The following is a 20511-nucleotide window of genomic DNA, read 5'->3' as shown; positions in this document are numbered from 1 at the left end:
GCCAAACCTTCTTTCAAAAAAACCACTTGAATTTCAAGCCAGCACAGGAAGATGGAGGGAGACAAGCACAGAAGCACACAACCAAACACAGGATCTGGTGAGTACAGGCAGCAGAAAACAGACCCAATTTTCTTTTTAACGTTTTCACTTGGGAATGTGTCCAATTTTCCCCATGTGAAAACCTCCCATGAGCGGGGCCTCTCCGATGGACAAGACTGGTCGTGCAGACACTGGGTACAAAGCCCCACGCTAGGGGCTGGTACAAATCACTGCATGCTGTTACCTCCGTTTCTAATCATATGAAGAATATAACCTGAGCTTCGTCAAATTCTGTGATTTTTTTTTTTACACACAAATTGGTGGCTACTAAAGCCATGTGAAATAAGGATGTCACGTCCCAAATGCAACTTACCAAGTGAAGGGAAAACCAAAACAGGATGCCAAGAAGTCATAAATAGGAAAATCTGGGTAGCTTCTAATGAAGCTGCATTAAAATCACCTACCCTGGGAAGCCACGAAGTTCGAGGCTCTGAGATTATTTAAACAAATACAATAACCACGTATCAGACACGATTCTACTCAGTTCGTCTTCACAAGGACTCCATGAGGACTTAGTGTCCCCATTTTACATATGGACAAAGGGGCTCGAGGGGGCTTAAACGACATGCCCAAAGTCGAACACTTGACTAATTATGGAGCCAGGACTGTCAGCTCCAAGGCTGGTGCTCTTCACCACTACATTTAGCCAAAAGAAATTCCTCCCTGAGCCTTACAAAGTCCCTCGTGATCTTAAATTCTACTACAGTATGCCGCGAGGCAGAAATAAAATCACATCATCTAGAATAAGTCCTTGATGTTCTCAAGGAAATATCCCCAGAACTTCGCTGAGAATTTCCAAATTTACAAATGCCATCTGTTCCTCTGTAAAATGAGGAAAGCACATCTGGGTCCCCAGGTGAGATGAGATCAGACGTTAACTAAGAAGCACAAAGTCACGTTGAAAGGGGATGTCGCATGCTCAGCCAGACTCCCATTCCAGCATTCACCAGCAGGAGCCGATACTGCTACACAAGGAGAACACAAGAGGAAAGGTGCTACCATTAAGGATTCAAAGTCAAGTGCATGGTAGGACAGAATTTAATACCAGGTGGACTACTCCCTGCAGGCAATCTTAATCAACACTCTTAGGTATTTGTGCCTAAGACGCCATGCTTCTCCGAGACAAACAGATATATTCACATAGACTGTCTCTTAAGAGACCTGGAGATTAGCTCATTTTTTTAAAAAGCCCAAACAAATGCTTAGGTGTTAAAAACTCACATCGCTGGTGAATTTTGAGATCTTGCTCACGTTCCTGAATTGAGGCGTCTCACAGTAGTTGATACTGTGACCTTTACTACTTTCCAGGTCCTTCTTATATTCCACCTTAGAAACCAAAACACCAGACGCACAATAGAACCAGGCCCAAAGCCACTCTTGAAAATGTCCCCGGGACTTTACTAGGTTATTTTTAGAAAACTTTCAACCCAACATTTAAAAATACCAGGCATAGGACACCGTAAGTTAACAGTACATGTGTTCCTTTCAAATAATAAATAAGTAAATCATTAGTTTGGCTCTGGAAATTAAAGATACATGGTCCCTTCCAAGAGAAAATCCAGTAAGAGATCATACAGCCCAAAAAGTGGCAAAATAGGTTTTAGAAATCAGAACGGCAGTTACTCTTGGGGGGAAATATCTGTGGGTCAGGGGTGGGGGGTATATCTGAATCACGTTCTGTTTCTTGATCTGGTGTTAGCTACATGGATGTGTCCACTTGCGGAAATCTCTTCCATCACGCACAAATGGCGTGTACATTTCTCCATATGTACACTTCAATAAAATCTAACCACAAAAGTTACTTGACAAAAGAGTATAATAAATGAGACCACTCACAGATGCCCAGAGCATCTTCTAATTTTAAATGGGTTAGCTAGTTGAGCTCCCCTGGGTAGCTGGATGTAAGATGAGAGGTTATAGTTACTGAAAAGGCCCCAAGTCGTCCCAGGTAATTAATTGGAGGAGCCAGCTGAAGGCCGATTACCACAAATAGAGCAGGACTGGTTTGTCCTACTGGGTAAACATAAGGGCAAAAAGAAATGGTAGGTTCTCTTGTGACCTCTTACCAAAACAAAACAAAACAAAAACCCCACAATTTGTTATCCTATCTTACAAAACATGGTGGAAACATGCTTTTTAAAGTATGCAAGATACATTATAATGCTCACAATCTGATAAGAAGTGAAAAAAGTATACCAAGCTATAAATAGAGTTGAATTCTAATCTATAAATGTCTTTATATTCATATACTTGTTTATAATATCTTCACCTAGAAAAAGGCCAAAATGTTAACAGTATTTTTCCTGGGTGGTAAAACTGTACTTTCAGAGACCTGGTTCCAACTCTCTCCCTAAAATTCTCTCTGAACCAGAATAAGACACGTTACTTTTCTAGACCTATGACAAAATCAGGACCTAAAGATTGCCGAGGTCCCATCTAGACCTAATATTCTGTGAATCAAGAGCAAGTTTTGGCAACTACTTGACTCTGCTCTTGTGGTGTGAAAGCAGCCAGAGATGATATGCAACCAAGCAGGACGTGGCTGTGTTCCAATAAAACTTTATTTATAAAACCAGGCTACAGGTCAGATTTGGCACTCAGGTTATCATGGTTGGCTGACCTCTGGCCTAGAGTATCAGAACCATCTCAAACATCTGTTTAAAATGCAGATTCCAAGACCTAGGCACCCATCTATTACTTCGAAAAACTTGAGATCAGGAAAATGTCACTCCTGGAGATTCCGAGCAGCCCACAGTTAGAGGGCCACAGATAGTTGGGGGCCTGAAGACTGGCCTTTAGAAGTTAGGGAAGAAAAATATTTTAGGATACTTGAATATCCTCTTCTGAATTGCAGATAACTTGTTATGGGAGTACTTTTAATAGCCCTCCTTCTTCCCATTGAAAGAGGTTGTTAACTCAGATGCCTTTAGGGTCTAGAGAGGAAATGCCAATGAGGCTCCGCTGTGAAAGAAAAGACTGGAGGGCGTGATAAGGATTTGGGAGCTCAAGGGGTTATTTCCCTGCCAAAATCTCAGCAATTCAAAAAATCTGAATCACTCAGTAGACTGAAGAAAACGCACCGTCTGGCGGCCAGTCCAGCCTCTAAGCTACAGGAATTCAGAGGAGACACACAGCTTCTGGGAAACCGGACTCCGATCACAAGACAATGAGAGAGGTTCCATGTTGGAACCACTTTCTGATCTTTGATGACCACTCCGTATGAGTGACGTATGGTTATAAAGGTTGGCTGGGGCACTATTCTGCAACTAAGAGTTGACTGCCTGGGGGCGCCTGGGTGGCTCAGTGGTTTAGGCCTCTGCCTTCAGCTCAGGTCGTGATCTCAGGGTCCTGGGATGGAGCCCCGAGTCGGGCTCTCTACTCGGCAGGGGGCCTGCTTCCTCCTCTCTCCCTGCCTGCCTCTCTGACTACTTGTGATCTCTGACTTTCAAATAAATAAATAAAATCTTAAAAAAAAAAAAAAAGTTGACTGCCTGAAACTTCTGTGAGAAGCTCTGTGAGAATTTGAGAAGAAACTTCGGAACCCTTGGAGAAAATTTGTTTGATTTGTTTGATTCTAGGCTCTCTCGTGAGTTGCTCTCTTTACTGCCCATTTGTTCCAGGGAAAGTGGCAACCGTGTGCAGCTCCTGCGGCATTGAACAAAATTTTTCACGCTGGGCTTGCCCCGTCCACGGTGCCCCGTACGCACCTCACTCACAAGCTTGTTCACGCTCTGGGCCCGCTTGAGAACCAAGTTGTCCTGGGCTGGGAGGGAGTGATAATGTGCAGCGCCTTTCATCTTATTGAAGTCCTGCCTGTATTTTATCTGAAAGAAGCACACAAAGAGGGCCCAGAGTTGTTATTTTCATGCTCCATGAGAGAAATTACTCCAAAATCACCCGGCATTTCATGTCAACAGTTACTTAAGAGAATTTTCTGAAGGGGGAAAAAAAAAAAACAACTACATGGGCTTTTTTTTTTTTTTTCCTCCATGAAATCCATAAACCACTCAGTCCCTTTTGTATTAAAGTTTTACTGGCCCTTTTCACATTTTGTGTACTTTATACTCTAATTCTGCATGAAGAAACATCAAAACAAGCATGCCCAAAAGTGTAATTCCAAACCTAGTCTTTTCTCATCTCCATCTTCAACGTCTTTTCTCATCTAACCCTCTAACGAGGGGCCAAGTGAGTCACATGGTTCACATCCCCTGTCGGGCCAAGAATGCACTGTCCTGGGCAAATGGGTTTAATAACCGAAGAGCACAGAACAAAGGAGAAGGGCAAAGGGGGTGTGAAATTCATGTGCGGCTTCTGACTATATATAGACCAAGCTCAAGTTGGCGTGTTGGATCTACATGGGCACATCGCTCGACTGAGTTTAATTATAGTCTATCTTTCAAGGACCGCCAGCTGGCCAGCATTCTGCAAATTAAAATCATTTCATCCACTGGGTTATACCCAGTTTGATAGTCACGTGACCTGTTTTCATCAGCTATTCCCCTAAAGTGCTAGGTTTCTAGATGGCTTCTTTTGCAAAGCCTCTCCTAACCCCAGCTTCTCTGGCTGGACCAGCATTGGCACCTGCTTCAACTCGCCTAAAGTAAGTTCCACCATCTGTCGGTGACATGCTCCTTTGAAGCAGGTAAACGTGACCAAACGGTCTGAACAAAAGAAGGTGTCGGAAATTTGGAGAGAAATCGAGCGCTAATTGATCTGTGTGTTGGCTTCAGCTAAGCATAGTCTTCAGAGTCTCATTTCTCCTCTGCTTTGGTGGCTCTGCAGGTCATCCCAACATGGTACTTACATCACTGGCGAGTTCGTTGGCTTTCTTGGCATTCTGATAAGCGGGGGTGATCATGGCGGGGAAGCTGCCTTTTCCTCTGTGCTCCTGATAGTCCTCCAAGTAGCCCTGTGGGGAGAATAAAAAATGTCCCTCAGTGATGTCCCCCTCCTTCAGTGGGGGGGGGGGGGTTAGGAATGATCTCTCCTAGAGCCTGTTCCTATAGAGGCCCGTCTACCCCGGACATTCCAGGGATCACCCCAGGAGCAGAACCATGTGATGACTAAGACTGTGGACTCTGTGGTCAGGTCTACTTACTGGTGCCCGGCACACAGTCAGCACTAAATAAATGCTAACTAACATCAACAACATTTCCGCTAGATAAATCCAGACATTCTACAAGTCTCCCAGGCCCATAGGGTATGGAGTTCTCATCCCTTATCTGACACCAGGGAGGTCCGTCTGCCTTCCAGTAATCCCAAAAGCTGCCTTTGTTGGGCCTGCAGATCTATGCAGAAAAACCCATTAACATCCCAGACACTGTTTTCCCATTTGCCAAGAAGAGCATTTTATAACTATTTGAATTTTTTGTATTTGGGGGGAAATTTCAAATTGCCCTAAGAGGCTCTAAATGGGGCTAAATGTGAATTTCAGACTATTATAATCTGAGCCCGTTTCTTCCTTCCTCTTCCCCACACCACCCACCCACTCCCACAAAACAAAACTTTCTCTTTCATGGACCTGTCATGATGTCGGTAGTATAAAGCTTTCCTGGCGATGGGATGTACTTCCAGACCCCATCTGATGCTACCTGCTCTCCGGGAAACGCCTCCCTCATTCCCAGTCCTCCCCCAGGCAGAGTGGGCTGCTTCCTCAACCGTGTTCCCACCAATCTGAAGAAATCTATGTGCTCCCTCAAGCTCATGACTCCCTCTTCCTCTGGCCTCCTCCAAGGCAAGGGCCTGCCCTACTCTCGCACCAGGGTCAGAATCCAGCACACACGTTTTTAAAAATAAAACAGTTGGGTTGAATTAGAAAGTCCAGGCTTCCCTTTTATCCAGTAATGACAATTGTTCAGCCCGAGTGCTCCTTTATGTTTGGCTGCCAAAATGTTCTGGGCCGAATGCAACAAGGAAAAAAAGTTAAGCTAAAAAAATTATAATAATGAAGGCTCCCAAATTCTTTGGTAATCTCCTTTTGCCCCTCCTGCTGTATGGGTGGGGCTGGCTTAGAACTTTATTTTAATTTCTCTGCTTATAAGTATCCACGTTGGGTATGTAAATCTTTCAGTGAGACACCCAATCCTACCAGGGAGTTGGCTGGTTACAAACAGTAAGTCAGTTACATGATATAGTCCATTGACCTAAAAAAAATGTTATTCGTGAAAAGGAAGAATGAATTGTTTGGCATTTTAGGCATTACAGATATTTATAGTTTATCTGACTGTCTGTCTGCTTTTCTCTCACTCCCTCCTCCTCGTGCCTGGCGGGTCCCGCTAAATCACACCAGGAAATGCCACACGAGGCTGATCCTCTCGACAGTTGCTGGCGGTCCTATCAAACAACACCCACTTTGATCCTAAGATTTGTTATTAGCATGACGGGAAACTTCAGCCAAGATGTCCTAATAAGCGAGAACCAACTACGACACTGTGAGGTTGCATCTCCATGATGGGTACAGACGTGTCTAAACACATTCGTGTCCTGCCAGAACGTGCTGGCCACATTTAGAACAAAATATTTTCTGCCGAATATAGGAACCAAATATTTTTTAATCTGATTTTTAAAAGTCAACTTGAGCCTTCTATACAATAGATTTAAAACATGAAATCCCTTAAAGCATAATTTCATTGAGGTTAAGCACTGAGGCCATTTAAGTAACTTACAGAATTTAGCAAAATGGTCTTTTTAAGATTGAACATTTTTGTTCAGACAGACTTTTGCAAAGGGGTCACACCCCCATCTTCATACACATCCTTAGTCTTCCGTGAGTGTCTCCCTAGACACTCTTTTAAAGAAAAGAAACAAGTTGTTTCTGTCATAAATTATGTATGTTGAATAAATCATGTATGTTGTAGAATCTGCCCACTGATGAAAAATTCAAACAACTTTCCAATCAATTTTTTAAAAAAATCAACTAAGCCCACTGAGTGCATTCTTCTGGTACACACACTTAGCCTTCCAGTATTCTTTACTTACAACTATGAAAAGATAATCTTCCCTTTCTCTCCTACACCTGTTTAGTACCAGAAAATACAGAGGGACATGCAAATAAAAATTAGCTTCCAATTATCATCTCAACCTTTTTTTTTTAAGATTTTTTTTATTTATTTGACAGACAGATCGCAAGCAGGCAGACAGGCAGGCAGAGAGAGAGAAGGAAGCAGGCTCCCTGCTGAGCAGAGAGCCTGATGCAGGGCTTGATCCCAGGACCCTGAGATTATGACTTGAGCCGAAGGCAGAGGCTTAACCAACTGAGCCACCCAGGCGCCCCTCATCTCAACCTTTTTACCCCCTATCACTAGGTAGTTCACTTGAGAAGTGGAATTGGGGGAAAGATTTGCATTCTCTGCCGAATTGCTTCATCTAACAACCTAGATAAGATATGTAGTTGCTAAGAAATGAGCCTTGCTACTCAGTGAAGTGCCCAATATTTTTCCAGACATGCCTTTGGATCCCTTTCGTGCTTACACAGTGATGAGCTAAAATTAGCCAGTCTTGGGCCTTGGGACCATTCTTCATTGAATAGGTGAGAATGTTTTACTCTTGACAAATCCACCATCTTGGCAGAGGTTCTTTATTTTTTAAAAAGAAAAGGAGGGGCACCTGGGTGGCTCAGTGGGTTAAGCCTCTGCCTTCTGCTCAAGTCATAATCTCAGGGTCCTGGGATCAAGTCCTGCATCGGGCTCTCTGCTCTGCAGGGAGCCTGCTTCCTCCTCTCTCTCTGCCTTTCTCTCTGCCTACTTGTGATCTCTTCCTCTCTATCAAATAAATAAATAAAATATTTTTAAAAATTTAAAAAGAAAAGGAAAAGTGCGTAGAAACTCTTTTCCTACATGGATCAGTTTGAGCTCAATGTAATTGTTTATCATTGCTTTCTGACTTAGAAAATCCACCTTTCATCAACAGGGCTAGATAAACCACAACCCAACTCCTAACTCCAGGGCCATCGGTTGTGTGACAGGCCAGCAGGCTACTGACCCATCAGAAAGGGCAGTCTCCCAGGGAGTGATTCATCACCTACCTGGCCATATTGGTCCATGCATTCCCTTGTGCCTGCAGCTCCAGCAGCCGAACTAGCCATTCCCTTCATTTCCCTTTGATATTGTTGATGGTACCTCACCTAAATGAAGGGGAAGGACAAACCTGGTGAGTTTCACCTTCTATGCACAGCAGCCAGAAGAGTAAAAATGAATGTCTCATGGAATGTTCTTTTTCTGCTTGGGTCCAGGGATTGTGTCTTAGACATAAAAGTGCCAGATCATGGTCTTGGCAAAACCTATTCAAAACTATGAAGGAAAGCTACACCCTGGACCATGGTGCATACAAAAGCAGACAGGAAGTTGTAGTCGCCCGGCCCAGGTAACTTCCTGCTTCCTCTCCTACCACAAATACACTGTCATGGACACTCACATCACTGGCCAGCTCATTGGCTCTCTTGGCGATCTGATAAGCGGGTGTGATCATGGCAGGAAAACTGCCTTTCCCTCTCTGCTGTTCATAGTCTTCCATGTATCTCACCTGGAAGACGAAAAAAGAAAAGGAATCTCATGCCACAGTCATGCTATGTATGAGGTTGTCTGATGAGAAGCCTTGCCAAGGGTTTGCATGAACCCCTCACATCGCCCATCACAGCCCCTATGGCACCATCAATGGCTTATAGCTTGATGGAACCATGTGCATCTTTTTTACCTTTTTATTCCCCCAAACCCAGCACAGTGCCTGGTACATGGAGACACTCAATGCAGAATTCAACACATGAAGCACATGCTGTGGGCCAGGTGGTAGGGGTGGGCAGAGGAAGGAGAGGAGGCTTTTGCCCTCAAGGGGTCATTGGTCAAGTCTAGGAGACAAAAGTGGCTCTCGAACCAAGGCGAGCGGAAGCCACTTGTTAAGCTGAACCTGGATGTGTGCTTACACTTCCGGCTCAGAAAAAGACAAAGTTCTTTGTCCTGTTATGTTAGGGGAAAATGGGGCTGTGAAAAGGCAAATGGTGGAAACCCCTTAGAAGTTATATTCTCTATTCACGGCGACAGGGATTGAAATTTTTCGGATTAACCACATACATCTGACTTGTGACTGATACTAAGCTTTCTCTCTAAGGAAGATATTTTACAATGTCTGTGCTGGCTAACTTATGGGACTTGACTGTCCTTGACCTTAGAAAGTTCTCCCTGGCTCCCACGCAGGATCAAGAGGCCTCTGCCATTCTTCCTCCCTCTACCTCCAAGGAAGGAAAGCATGGAGAATCTTAAAAGACTCTAGGCCTCCATCATTTCTTACATCACTTTGAAGCTGTCCTCCTGCCTTGGCCCGTAGCAGCTCAGGAGTATCCGCCACTGTGGTGAACCTGGACACACGCTCGTCATGCCCTCTCTTGTATTCCACCTGATGAAGAGATAGCATGGAGTCAAGGTCATACTCACTAGCCTTTGTGAGGACCCTTCCTTCCAGCTGTCCTGAAGCTATACCATCAGGTTAGACTCAACACAAGCCTATGACCAAGTCGTTAGTACAGGCTTCCTACGCTCCTCTTCAAAAAGCATCAGTGCTACTGTGTTAAGTCCAAGAGAATGCTAGGCATGGCTAACCATTAACAAATATTAACCCACATCATCTCTATAACCATCGCATGAGGCAAGACTCTCACTGTCCCCATTTTTTCAAATGAGTCACTGAGAAATAGAGAAGCTTCGTCATTTTCTCATGGTCACACAGCTAGTAAGTGAGAGAACCAGGAATCCAATCCTAGCATTCTCGCTCTAAAACCCGAGCTCTTAGCCAACAAGTTTTCTATTCCTCAGGAGGACGTGCCATCTACTTAACAAGAATCAGTATCTAAAATGTTAAAGTGACCTCAAGAAATTATTTGGTCCAGTCTTTGGAGGAGTTACCTCGTCTCTCCATTTGATAGATGTGGCCCAGTCAAGGCAGAGAGGATATCTCAAGGCAAGATAAACTCTTGAGAGAGAGTCTTCCCTTAAGGCAGAGGGAAGACGTAAGAGCACAGTTCTCTCCATAATATCATACTAATGACACCTACTGTCCACAAGCACTCTCTTACTGGTTTTTATCTGAATCCCAGAGTTTAATTAGTGACAAAAATTAGCATAATCTATGGTGAATAAGCACTGGTTTGCTCACTTGGCTGGCCAGCTGGTTGGCTTTCTTGGCTCTTTGATAAGCGGGCGTGATCATGGCTGGAAAGCTCCCCTTGCCTCTCTGTTGCTCATAGTCTTCTGTATACTCCTGCTGGTCAGAGTCAATGTCAGCAGGAGAACCAATATGATATCAGATAAGAATGAATAAACTGTAATTGTGAGCCTCATCAGAACCAATGCAACTGAATTTATAAGATAGTTGGAAACCATTTCAATCACCTGGAGTAAATTCAAAAATGTTATTCCACTGGTGACTTGAATAGCACCTTCAACACTAAAGAAATCCTATTTTCCAGGTCAAAGGGATTCCCCTTCAGTGCTTATATCAAATTGTGTGGAACCTGGCCCAACCCAAGGGACCCAAAGAGAGCACCACCCCTTTGACTCAAAGGCTTGTATGATAATGCAGCAGTTAATGCGTGGGAATCTTTTCTATAATTTGTCTGCTAGAATTAGCTCTACAGCATTGAGAATGAAGTGTTAGGCCTCCCTTCTCACTTTTTGAATATCACTGATGATTAGTCTTCCTACTGAGACATGGCTCTTAGCATTTGTGTCTCTGTTTTCTTTCCATCTGCTAAAGGCTAAGTCACTAAAGACCAACAATAGTTTCCAGAGTGATTTCTTCAAAGGGTAAATGCTCTGAGAGTATGGAGAGAACCAAAAGGTACTGTGTGTAAATCGTTAAGGATTTCCACAGTCTGGGCCAAACTTCTTTCTCTACATGAAAATCTAATAAAATCTCTCTTACCATGCTGGGGGGCAGGAGTCTAAAATGGGCTATCAGGGCTGGTCTTTTCTGGGGGCTCTCAAGGAGACTCCATTTCTTTACCTTTTCTAGAGGCCACTTGCATCCCTTAGTGTCTGGATCCCAATGGCTTTGACCTCTGCTCCTGTTTTCACATCACCTTGTTTCGGACTCTGGTCATCTTGCTTCCCTCCTTATAAAGGACCCTTGTGATTACATTCATCCACCCTATCAATCCTGGGTAACATTCCTATCTCCAGATCCTTAACTTAATCATATCAGCGAAGTCCCTTTGGCCAGTAATGTAACAGATACACAGTTCCTGAGGTTGGGACATGGTAATCTTTGGTGGAGAGGCCAGTAGTCTACCACAATCTTAAGATAAAGAAACATTCAAACTCATTCCTAGAATAAATTCTAAAGCCCTTACCTCACCAAGAGACTTTCGGGCCTCAACCATCCTTACGATTTCGGGGTCTGGCAGATCTCCTGGGCACCAAGCATTCCCTTCCCCATACCCAGTCCAATAGGCTCTCTATAAAGGAAACGCACAAATGCATAAACACATACGCCATACATTTGGTTGGTAAGACCTACCCCACCCTCTTAGCAATGCTCACATACACTGTCAACATAAGAGAAATTCTCTAAAAACTATAAACTCCTAGTGGCCTATGGTGGGTCTCAGCTAAAAGAAATGTTCAACTTTTTCACCTAGAAAATAATCTAATATCCTAAAAAGTAGAACTTTCTGGGATTCATTTATATTCTAGAAGGGTTTCAAATGTAACCTGGCATTTCTTTGCTCATCACTGTACCTAGACTGAGCCAGTGGGGAGTTGCTATGGACAGGCAATACGAGATTAACCAGCATGATTCAGACATGATGCAAAAACCTACTACTTGTCATGTGCCTAATATTGGGATAAGCAATTAACACTGGGAAAAGAAAAGCCAAAAACAGAGAAGAAGTTCCTTATTTAAGATATCTGTGGCCTCTATAGGGACATGAAACCAACACAGGAAATAAGTAATGATTAGAAAATGTCTGTGTGCTTAAGTGTACTGTATTGATGACAAACATGAGGCTTTAAGAAGAGATCTGTAATGTGATGGACCCCATTCTGGATAGGAAGATGGAACTGAGCTGGACCGCCAAGGCTGAGGTCAGTTAACAGGAGCAAAAGGAGAAAGGACATCCATTCTAGAAGGTCAGTTCCATGAAGGCAGGGATTTCCATCAGTTTTGCTTGTTGATGTATTCTAATAGCCTAGATCAGTGCCTGGCACATAAGACTCAAGAAGTATTTGTTGAATAAATTCCAGGAGTGGGAGCTACCATGAATAAAAGCATGAAGGCAATGATGGGCTTCATGTGAAAGACCATAAGGAGATGGGTTTGGTTGGAGTTCAGGGGGAAGAGATGGGAGCCAAGTGGGCTAAAGGTAGGGCAAATTGAACAGGTTGGGTAGAACCATGCTTTGGAGATCTGGAAAGACAGATAATTCATATATGAAAATATGCTCAACCACACTAGCAATCAGGGAAATTTAATTTAAAACGACAAGATAAAAAATTGTCAAAAACTTTTATCTGCAAATACCAAGGATCAGTGAGAGTATGGAGGAATAAGTCTTCCCATCCTCTGCCTGTAGGAGTATCAAATGCACAGCCATTTCAGAGTGCAATTTGACAGTGGCCATAGAAATTAAAAGGCATGTGTCTTTTCATTTTTCACTACCTGTTCTAGAGAAACACTCAGTTTTGTCCAAAAGAGGTCACACACAAGGGTTTCCACTGCAAATTCATAATAGAAAAAAAATTGGAAAGAACCCTGCCCATCAACGGAAGAGCATGATACATCCATTCTTAATGGTTGCATTCATGACATAGCCATCCAAAATAACTTAAAAGGAAGCTGACACAGAAATATCTCCAAGATATTTGTTGATTGAAAAATATAAGCTGCAAAACAAGGCATGCTGTTTCATGGGGAAAAAATAGAAATATCCCAATAGAAATATACATATGCAATATGTATGCATATGCATACATATAATGCATGCATATAATACATAGAATATGCAATTGCAATATACATATGCAATTTTCAGCGAAAATAATGACAAATATTTGTCGTGCCTTCCATTGTTCTAAGGTCTTTACATTTATATATTCTCTTAACCTTCGCCATAGTTCTGTGAGTCAGGAATTGTCAGAAGTTCAGTTTACAGATGAGAAAGCCAAAGAAAAGAATGGTTAAATAATTCATCAAAGACCCCTCAGTACATGGCAGTGGTCGTATTCAAATGGGAGTACTAAGAAACAGATGACGTAGATCTATATTTGTAATTGAGTCAAGTCCGAAAGAATGTACAGGTCCCTCTCCAGGGGGACTGATTGGAGACGGGGCACAAGGGGTTAGCTTTGTACTTCAGATTTTTTTTTTTTTTACAACAAGGAAAACACAAATATTATGTGTATAATGAAAAGTAAATGGCTGAGGACTTTTGAAATGATAAGACTCTTCCTAGTGAGCACAAATTCTCAGGTGGCAGGAAGAGTAAGTTAGGGCCATCTAGGAAGCTGCGCATAACCAACGTCACTGGACAGGCCGGACAGAGGCAAAGCCAGAAGGGAGAAGGCCATCCAGGAGGCCCTGGTGAAGGTCCACGCAGGAGCTGACGTGGATCAGAGCAGGGAGAGTGAAATGCAGGGGAAGGAGCAGAACTGAGGGAAGTATCAGAGGGAGGAAGGGCAGCCGTGGTTCCCAGCCTGGGTGCTTGTTCCCAGGGACAGAAACACAGTAGTTGGAAACAACAAACTGACTAGTGAGTTTGGGCTAGAAGCAGACACAGTGGAGATGACCCCACGACAGGCTGCGGGATGTCTTCTGTAGACAGCTGGAATCACAAACTGGGTAAATGAAAGCCTAATCCATTTCTCTAGAAGTAATACTCATGATGCATCTCACTTGCAGAGTGTGTGGTTCTCTTCCCTTTTTCCCAAACCCGGTCACACGTCTCCTCTCACCTCGTTCATCGGGGGCTGCCCATTAGGTGCAGCTGTTCCATCCCTGGATTTCATGTCCCAGTGAAAAACCGACTTAAACTGTCCGCCCTCATCTTGGTCATCAATCTGCACCACGGAGACGTTGTCAGTAACGTTTCCATCGGAGAAGAGAAAGAAAATAAACAACATAGAGTTAAATCGGAGGGATTGTTCTAAATCGCAAAGGCAAAGCTTCATAAGTGCACAATGACACACACTGCGTCTGCCTGTCGCACTGTGGCTTCACCCGCTCCACCAGCCAGGTGAGACGTGCAGAGCCCCTGCAGTGTGCAAAGCTCTAGCTAGCAGTGCAATTAAAAAGACTGAGGGTCTCAATGAACTTATCACATGACACCCAGTATTCAGGTTAGAGTAACCTCAGAAAACGCTAGATACCAGAGTAGTGGTTCTTAATTTTAGTCTGTGTGACAATCACCTGGGGAGCTTGGTTAACAGGTTGACTCCCCAGACTCATGTGTGTGTTCCCCTATGCTTTATAATTTTACCTTTCCTATCTTGACCTGTAATACATCTTGAGTTAGTTTTTGTGTATAGGTGTGAGGTAGGGGTCCAGGTCCATTCTTTTCCATGCAAATATCCAATAACTCCAGATCGTCCTTGCCACACTGGACTGCAGTGGCACATCTGTCATAATCCAAGTAACTGCATAGGCACAGCTCTATTTCTGGACCTTGGGTTGCGTTCCACTAGCTGGTCTATTCTCACGCAATACTACGCTAAGTTCATGACTACTCCTTTTGTAGTAAATCTTGAAATCTCGTAACTGAAGTCCTTCCATTTTGTTCTTCAGGATTTCTTGACTATTCTAGAATCTTCATGTGGTTCACATCATTTTTAGAATCCGTGGGTCAATTTCTACGAAAAATGCCAAGACTTGTACTGGAATTACTGTGAACATGTAGATCAATTTGGGCAGAACTGACATCGCGATGGTATCTTCAGAGCCTTGGGTGTAGGCCAAGAGTTCTTAAAGACAACATAAGAAGGACCCACAGTAAAATAAAAAAATCAAAAGGTCTTAGGTCCCAACCCAGATATCATAATAAATGAGGTCTAAAATGGGCCCAGAAACCTACGATTTTTACAAGTGGAAATTGAAATCATGGGTTTTACACATGAAGAAAGAAACTGAAGGCAAAGAAGTGACCTTACTAAAGTCATTCAACAGGTAATCAGAGCCAGGCTTAGAAGCTAGGAATTCTATTTCCACACGAAAGGCACTGCCTCTCATCGAATTTCTAGGCTGGCTACCACCCAGTGCAGCTACAATATGTGTATTTTTAAATATAGAAATTGAGAGTGCTTTACCTGCTTCTTCCCTTGGGTTTTGAGAAACTACCGCAAACATGACATAGACATAGAAGGCAGCATTTCCGGGTGGTAACACTGCTAATACTGGAGGCCAGTTACGTCTTTCTCCCGGGTCCTGTCCGCGGCATGGCCCAATGTTTAGCAGCTAGGCTGCTCCCTGCCCCTCAGACGCTGACAGTACCCCTCCCTGCCAGCTGTGACATTCTAAAACGTCCCCAGACATCACAAACGGCCCGTGAGGAGTAAAATTGCCCTCCTAGAGAGCCATTGCCTTAAGGAATCAGAATCGCGTGATCAAAATAGATAGAAAGCCTTATTTGCTTGTTCTCCACCCATGGAACAAATCCATCACTGGGGAGTGCCTGCCTCCCCAGAGACTTTTCATGAGATTCTGGATTATCCTGAGGAAGTAGGAAGAGGGGGAAAAATAGTAAGTGTCGCTAGTGGGGTAAGGAAGAAGCATTAAAAGCCAAAGCCCCCTCGCTGAATAAAAGAGAATCTAGATGTTTTCTTTTCCTAAAAATTCCATGCACACCTACCAAACAGGAAATTTTGGCTTAGACACTTATTTATTTATTTTTAAAAGGGTGACATTTAGGAAACACAAAAATGTCAGCCTGCTTTGAATGCCAGCTCCAACTCTTTCATTTTCTCCTTCATTACCATCACGGAAGCATCCCTTTCGTTCCCTCCTTTAGCACAAGCGCAATGAATTTGTTTTTACTCAAGTGGCAAACTCAGAGATGCAAGAGTTAGGCAAAAAAGTCATCCATTCCCCTTCCTCAGGTGCCTGTGAGACCCAGGGCCTAGAAGGGGCACAGCTGTCCGTTTGAAATTTTTCCTGATGGGGAAGAAGGAGAAAGTGATCTCAACAGCCAACTGTTTGGCATAACACACACATACACACACACGCACACATGCACACACAAATATGCATGTATACACACACATACCATGTACACAAAAATATACACAGAGACGTACACACACACACACACACACACCACACACACATATACATATGCACACATGGGCATGCATATACACATGGGTATATGCATGCACCACATACACACATATGTGTGTCCGTGAACGCCTATTCACACCTACACCCACACATACATACACTCCCCATACACACACAACCATATGCATACACACGCACACATATTCGCACAGAAGCAAACAAACGCGCACACACACACGTCCCAGTAAGTTCACATCACTGTCTGTGGCTAGCACCAGAACCAGCACAATTCTCACTCCAGCACGGGCCTGTGACACACAGTAAAAAGAGAATGAACCCACTACCACCTCAAAGAAAGGTAACATTGTGCGACCTGTTGTGATTGGAAGGTAGGGACAGGCCAGTTAGGAGCTAGCGTAGCGTGGAAAAGTAAAGACATTTGGGATCTTGTTGTAGAGCGTGTAATACCTACAAACAGCACTCGGATGGTGTAAGTACTTCTGGTGTTGAATCTGTAAAACCCTGGCTATCCAATGGTGGAAACGTCTGGATGTTCGTAAACATAAACAAGTGCTTTTCTCCTCCTGGACGGTTTACGCTATGTGCATAGAAATAGGCCAATGGAGCAGTTTAGGGTAAGCATTCTAGAGTCTGATAGATCTGGATTTGTACCCACTCCAGTATCTGGGTAAAACCAGGCAGATTACTTAACCTCTCTGAGCCTCAGCCTCCTCGGCTGTAAGACGGTAATATTACAGAGGATTCTTGTGAAGAAGAAATGAGATAAGATAGAGAAAGAGCCCAGGAGAAGAGTCCCACGTTAGGCCCCCTGTTTAAGTAAGAGCTATACTCAGTCAGTATTCATTGCAGTTTTGGGTAGCTGCCCTTAGACATCAAGAGACTAGAACAAGATCCCCATAGAACGAACGCTCTCAGTAATGTAAGATTGCTTGTGAATTCTCAAGGTTTGCAAATCCTTCAAAATCAGTGATGTCTAAGCAGCTTGTCATCTCGGGCTCCTCATCCGCAGGGTGAGATAACAATAGCACTAAACCTAGTGGACAGTCATGTGTATTAAATGAATTAAATGTGCAGTAGAAGTTACATAAGCATCTTTAAAAAAATAATAAGCTCACAATGAGTACAGAGCTCTTAGCAAAATAAGCTGTTTGGCAGGAGGTGTGGGGGAAGCTCCCTCCAACACACGTTTTCCTGAGGAGACTGGTGGCCTGGGCCTGCCGGAGAGGCAGTCTGAGGCAAGGTGACGTGAGGAGGGCAGATCACTAACAGACTTCCACCTCCTGTGCAATGTTCTAATTTTAGAAAGTTGTTAGCTCCATCCCACAGAGCAGCTTCCGTGGGGCAGGGGGGAAAGAAGTGAAATGAGTCATCATCTTAATAAATGCAGGCATCCAAGCCATCCCTAGCTATTTGACAAGAACCCATTGTTGGTTTTTCAAAAGGGGCTGGTGTGTCAACACGGCTACCTTGTCTATCCAAACATCACTTCCAAATCAAAGTATCTTTGACCTACCCTTGCCCCCAGGGGAAAGAGAAGCTGCTAGTAATCGTAAACACTCCCAAATTCAGAGAGATTTTAAGAGTGTGGAACTAGAGGTTTTTAATTTTCTATATCAAAATAATCATGGGAGGGGTGCCTGGGTGGCTCAGTGGGTTAGACCTCTGCCTTCGGCTCAGGTCATGATCTCAGGGTCCTGGGATCGAGCTCCGCATCAGGCTCTCTGCTCTGCAGGGAGCCTGCTTCCCCTCTCTCTCTGCCTACTTGTAATCTCTCTCTCTCTGTCAAATAAATAAATAAAATCTTTAAAAAAAATAATCATGGGAGAAAGTAAGGAAAGGCTCTTGTAATGTGTTCCAGCTATATAAACTTTTGGGTTATTAGGCACCTACTGTGTACAGGGCCTGCCAGGTAAACCGTCATCAATGTGAACAGAGCTGGCAGACAGAGATTACAAAGGCATCAGATATTCAAACTAGATTATCTGGGATCCTACCTTACATTGTGGTAGGACAAAGAGCATAATCTGTTACTTAAATGCACTTTGCGCCTCTAAATGAAAAACGTGAGCAGGTTCAATGTTGACACAGACGCTTAAAAACCTGAGGTAAGAAATTTTCTTTAAAGGCTATTTTGAAGTTCAAAATTAAGTCACCTACCCCATGGATGGCTTCTGGGGACTTCCTCACATTTAGATTTAATGGAGTATGATAGACACTCGTGAAAGTGTTGTTCTTGGGGTTATGGCTAGAAAAAATAGATATAAACCAAAATTAGAAATGTACTTTTACCCAAGATGATTGAGTATCCCTAAAGGTATAGTCATCTTTTTAAGTTGATAAATATGAAACTTAATAATTAAGTTTACGACTTTCCGGGCAATGTCTTAAAGGAAAAAAAAAAAGGAAATCAAATAAATTCAGTATATATTACTTCAAGACCAAATCTAAATGGAAACAGCCACTTAAAAACTTCCTGAAAAAAAAATAGAAATGGATTCTGGAATTATTTAAAAGAAAAAAATTAAAGCTCTTTAGGCATATCTATGGCAATTACACTGTACTGCACAGTATCTAATGATTTGACATGTGGTTATAGCAGATAGATTTGACTTTTTACTTAGAAGAAATTTGAAAATTCCAACTTTCTGTCCTTTGCATAAAATCCTGCCTTAGGGCTCGTCAGTGATTTTATGTAAATGAAAACTTTGGGGAAGATATTTCTTGGATTTAACTCTGGGCTGTGTGATTGGAAACTCTGGTTGGCTACTTTTTTAAAAATAAATAAAACTCAAGAAGTGGTGGAGGCGGGCACCAAACACTTACGCGTGACAGTATGGCTTTTTCTGGTGACTCACGAAGTTATTAACCGATAACATCATCTTGCAAACTTCACAGTGAAAACATGCTTTATGCCAGATCTAGAAATCATAGAGAAGAAGATGTGGCAAAATTACCTTTTCTTCCAAACTCAGGATTCTTATACATTTCCAGGTAAAAATGGATCCTTAGAGATAAAATGGTAATATACACACACATAGACACAAACATGACTATAATATGTTAAATGAATGAATAACTTTTTTTTTCCAAAGCAACATAGAAGACAGAGATAGAAATGAGTAGAACTGAAGAAAGATGAGAAATACATCTTCTTTTGATGGTTCAAAAACCCCTACACATCCCTCTGTAAGAAGATAAATCTACCATATTGGTTATTATTTCCAAAGGCCGAGAAATGTCCACTGACCTGATCTAGACAGCTGATCTTCTCGGCAGGATAAACTCCATACCCACACCTAGAGCAAGCCTGCACATTCATCTTGATGTCTGAAGAGAGAAGACAAATCTAGGCAACAGGCAAGAAATCCAAGGAAAAGTCCCAGGCTAGCTGTGCAAGTTTCCCAAATCCTGACCACAGTTCAATCCCCGTGGACACCTTGATCATTCAAAATCCAACTTCCACTTTCCTTTGCTGACCTTCTAGTTTGAAGTCAGCAGCTGGATGGTTTTTAAAGCTGCCACTTACTCAAGGGGCTATTTTGGCGACTCACACAGCACGCATGCGCCCGGGAAATTAGGTGGAGGTATTTCTAGCTGACATGCTTCTCTAAATAGAAAAATGAACTCACAACAGCATCATGTTTATGTGGGTGACCAAATCCTCGTGTATGACTAGGCAGCATGTAGTAGTTTAACACGAACTGTGATCATAACCCAAGAAAAGAATACAAAGAGATAGGCCATACACTCATCCAACAATCCAATTTAGAAAAGCTCACTCTGTGAGGCCTGTGACTAAAGTAGAAAGGCCAGCTCCCAGAAAATATAAGAAATAAAACAGGATTGATCCAATCCATGGGAAGGGTAAACACCATATTTGAAATTCTGGCTTTATCTGTTAAAAATGTTTACAACATGGGGCGCCTGGGTGGCTCAGTCGGTTGAGCATCCAATTCGTGGTTGTGGCTCAGGTCGTGATCTCAGGGTTCTGAGATGCAGCCCCGCCCCGTGTTAGGCTCCACACTCAGCAGGGTTGTCTGCCTAAAGATTCTCTCCCTTTGTCCCTCCCCCTCACATCTATCTCAAATATATAAATAAATCTAAAAAAAACATTTTTTAATGGTTTAAAGCGAG

General features: G+C 43.0%; 1 protein-coding gene across 7 annotated transcripts in view; it reads right to left on the bottom strand.

Annotated features, from left to right (window-relative positions):
* Positions 1 to 19928, bottom strand: part of NRAP (nebulin related anchoring protein) — a gene marked incomplete at its 3' end in the record, with an annotated part of 70275 nt that extends 50347 nt beyond the window's left edge. For 3 of the 7 annotated variants that reach the window (XM_080823101.1, XM_080823102.1, XM_080823100.1), the window contains exons 1-12: positions 19625 to 19928; positions 19201 to 19295; positions 18535 to 18622; positions 14040 to 14144; positions 11438 to 11542; positions 10243 to 10347; positions 9382 to 9486; positions 8512 to 8619; positions 8123 to 8221; positions 4904 to 5008; positions 3807 to 3923; positions 1321 to 1425 (exon numbers count right to left, since the gene is read on the bottom strand). In XM_080823101.1, coding sequence (XP_080679227.1) covers positions 1321 to 1425; positions 3807 to 3923; positions 4904 to 5008; positions 8123 to 8221; positions 8512 to 8619; positions 9382 to 9486; positions 10243 to 10347; positions 11438 to 11542; positions 14040 to 14144; positions 18535 to 18622; positions 19201 to 19295; positions 19625 to 19696 — 1209 coding nt within the window. In that variant the 5' untranslated portion in view covers positions 19697 to 19928. Of the gene's footprint in view, positions 1 to 1320; positions 1426 to 3806; positions 3924 to 4903; positions 5009 to 8122; positions 8222 to 8511; positions 8620 to 9381; positions 9487 to 10242; positions 10351 to 11437; positions 11543 to 14039; positions 14145 to 18534; positions 18623 to 19200; positions 19296 to 19624 lie in introns of all 7 variants that reach the window. The other 4 variants (XM_080823105.1, XM_080823103.1, XM_080823104.1 and 1 more) reach the window with 3 other exon arrangements.
* Positions 19929 to 20511: the final 583 nt, after the last annotated feature.

This window comes from Martes martes, assembly GCF_963455335.1.
Source record: "Martes martes genome assembly, chromosome: 14".
NCBI classification, from domain to species: Eukaryota; Metazoa; Chordata; class Mammalia; order Carnivora; family Mustelidae; genus Martes; species Martes martes.
This window is presented reverse-complemented; position numbering and strand designations above follow the sequence as displayed.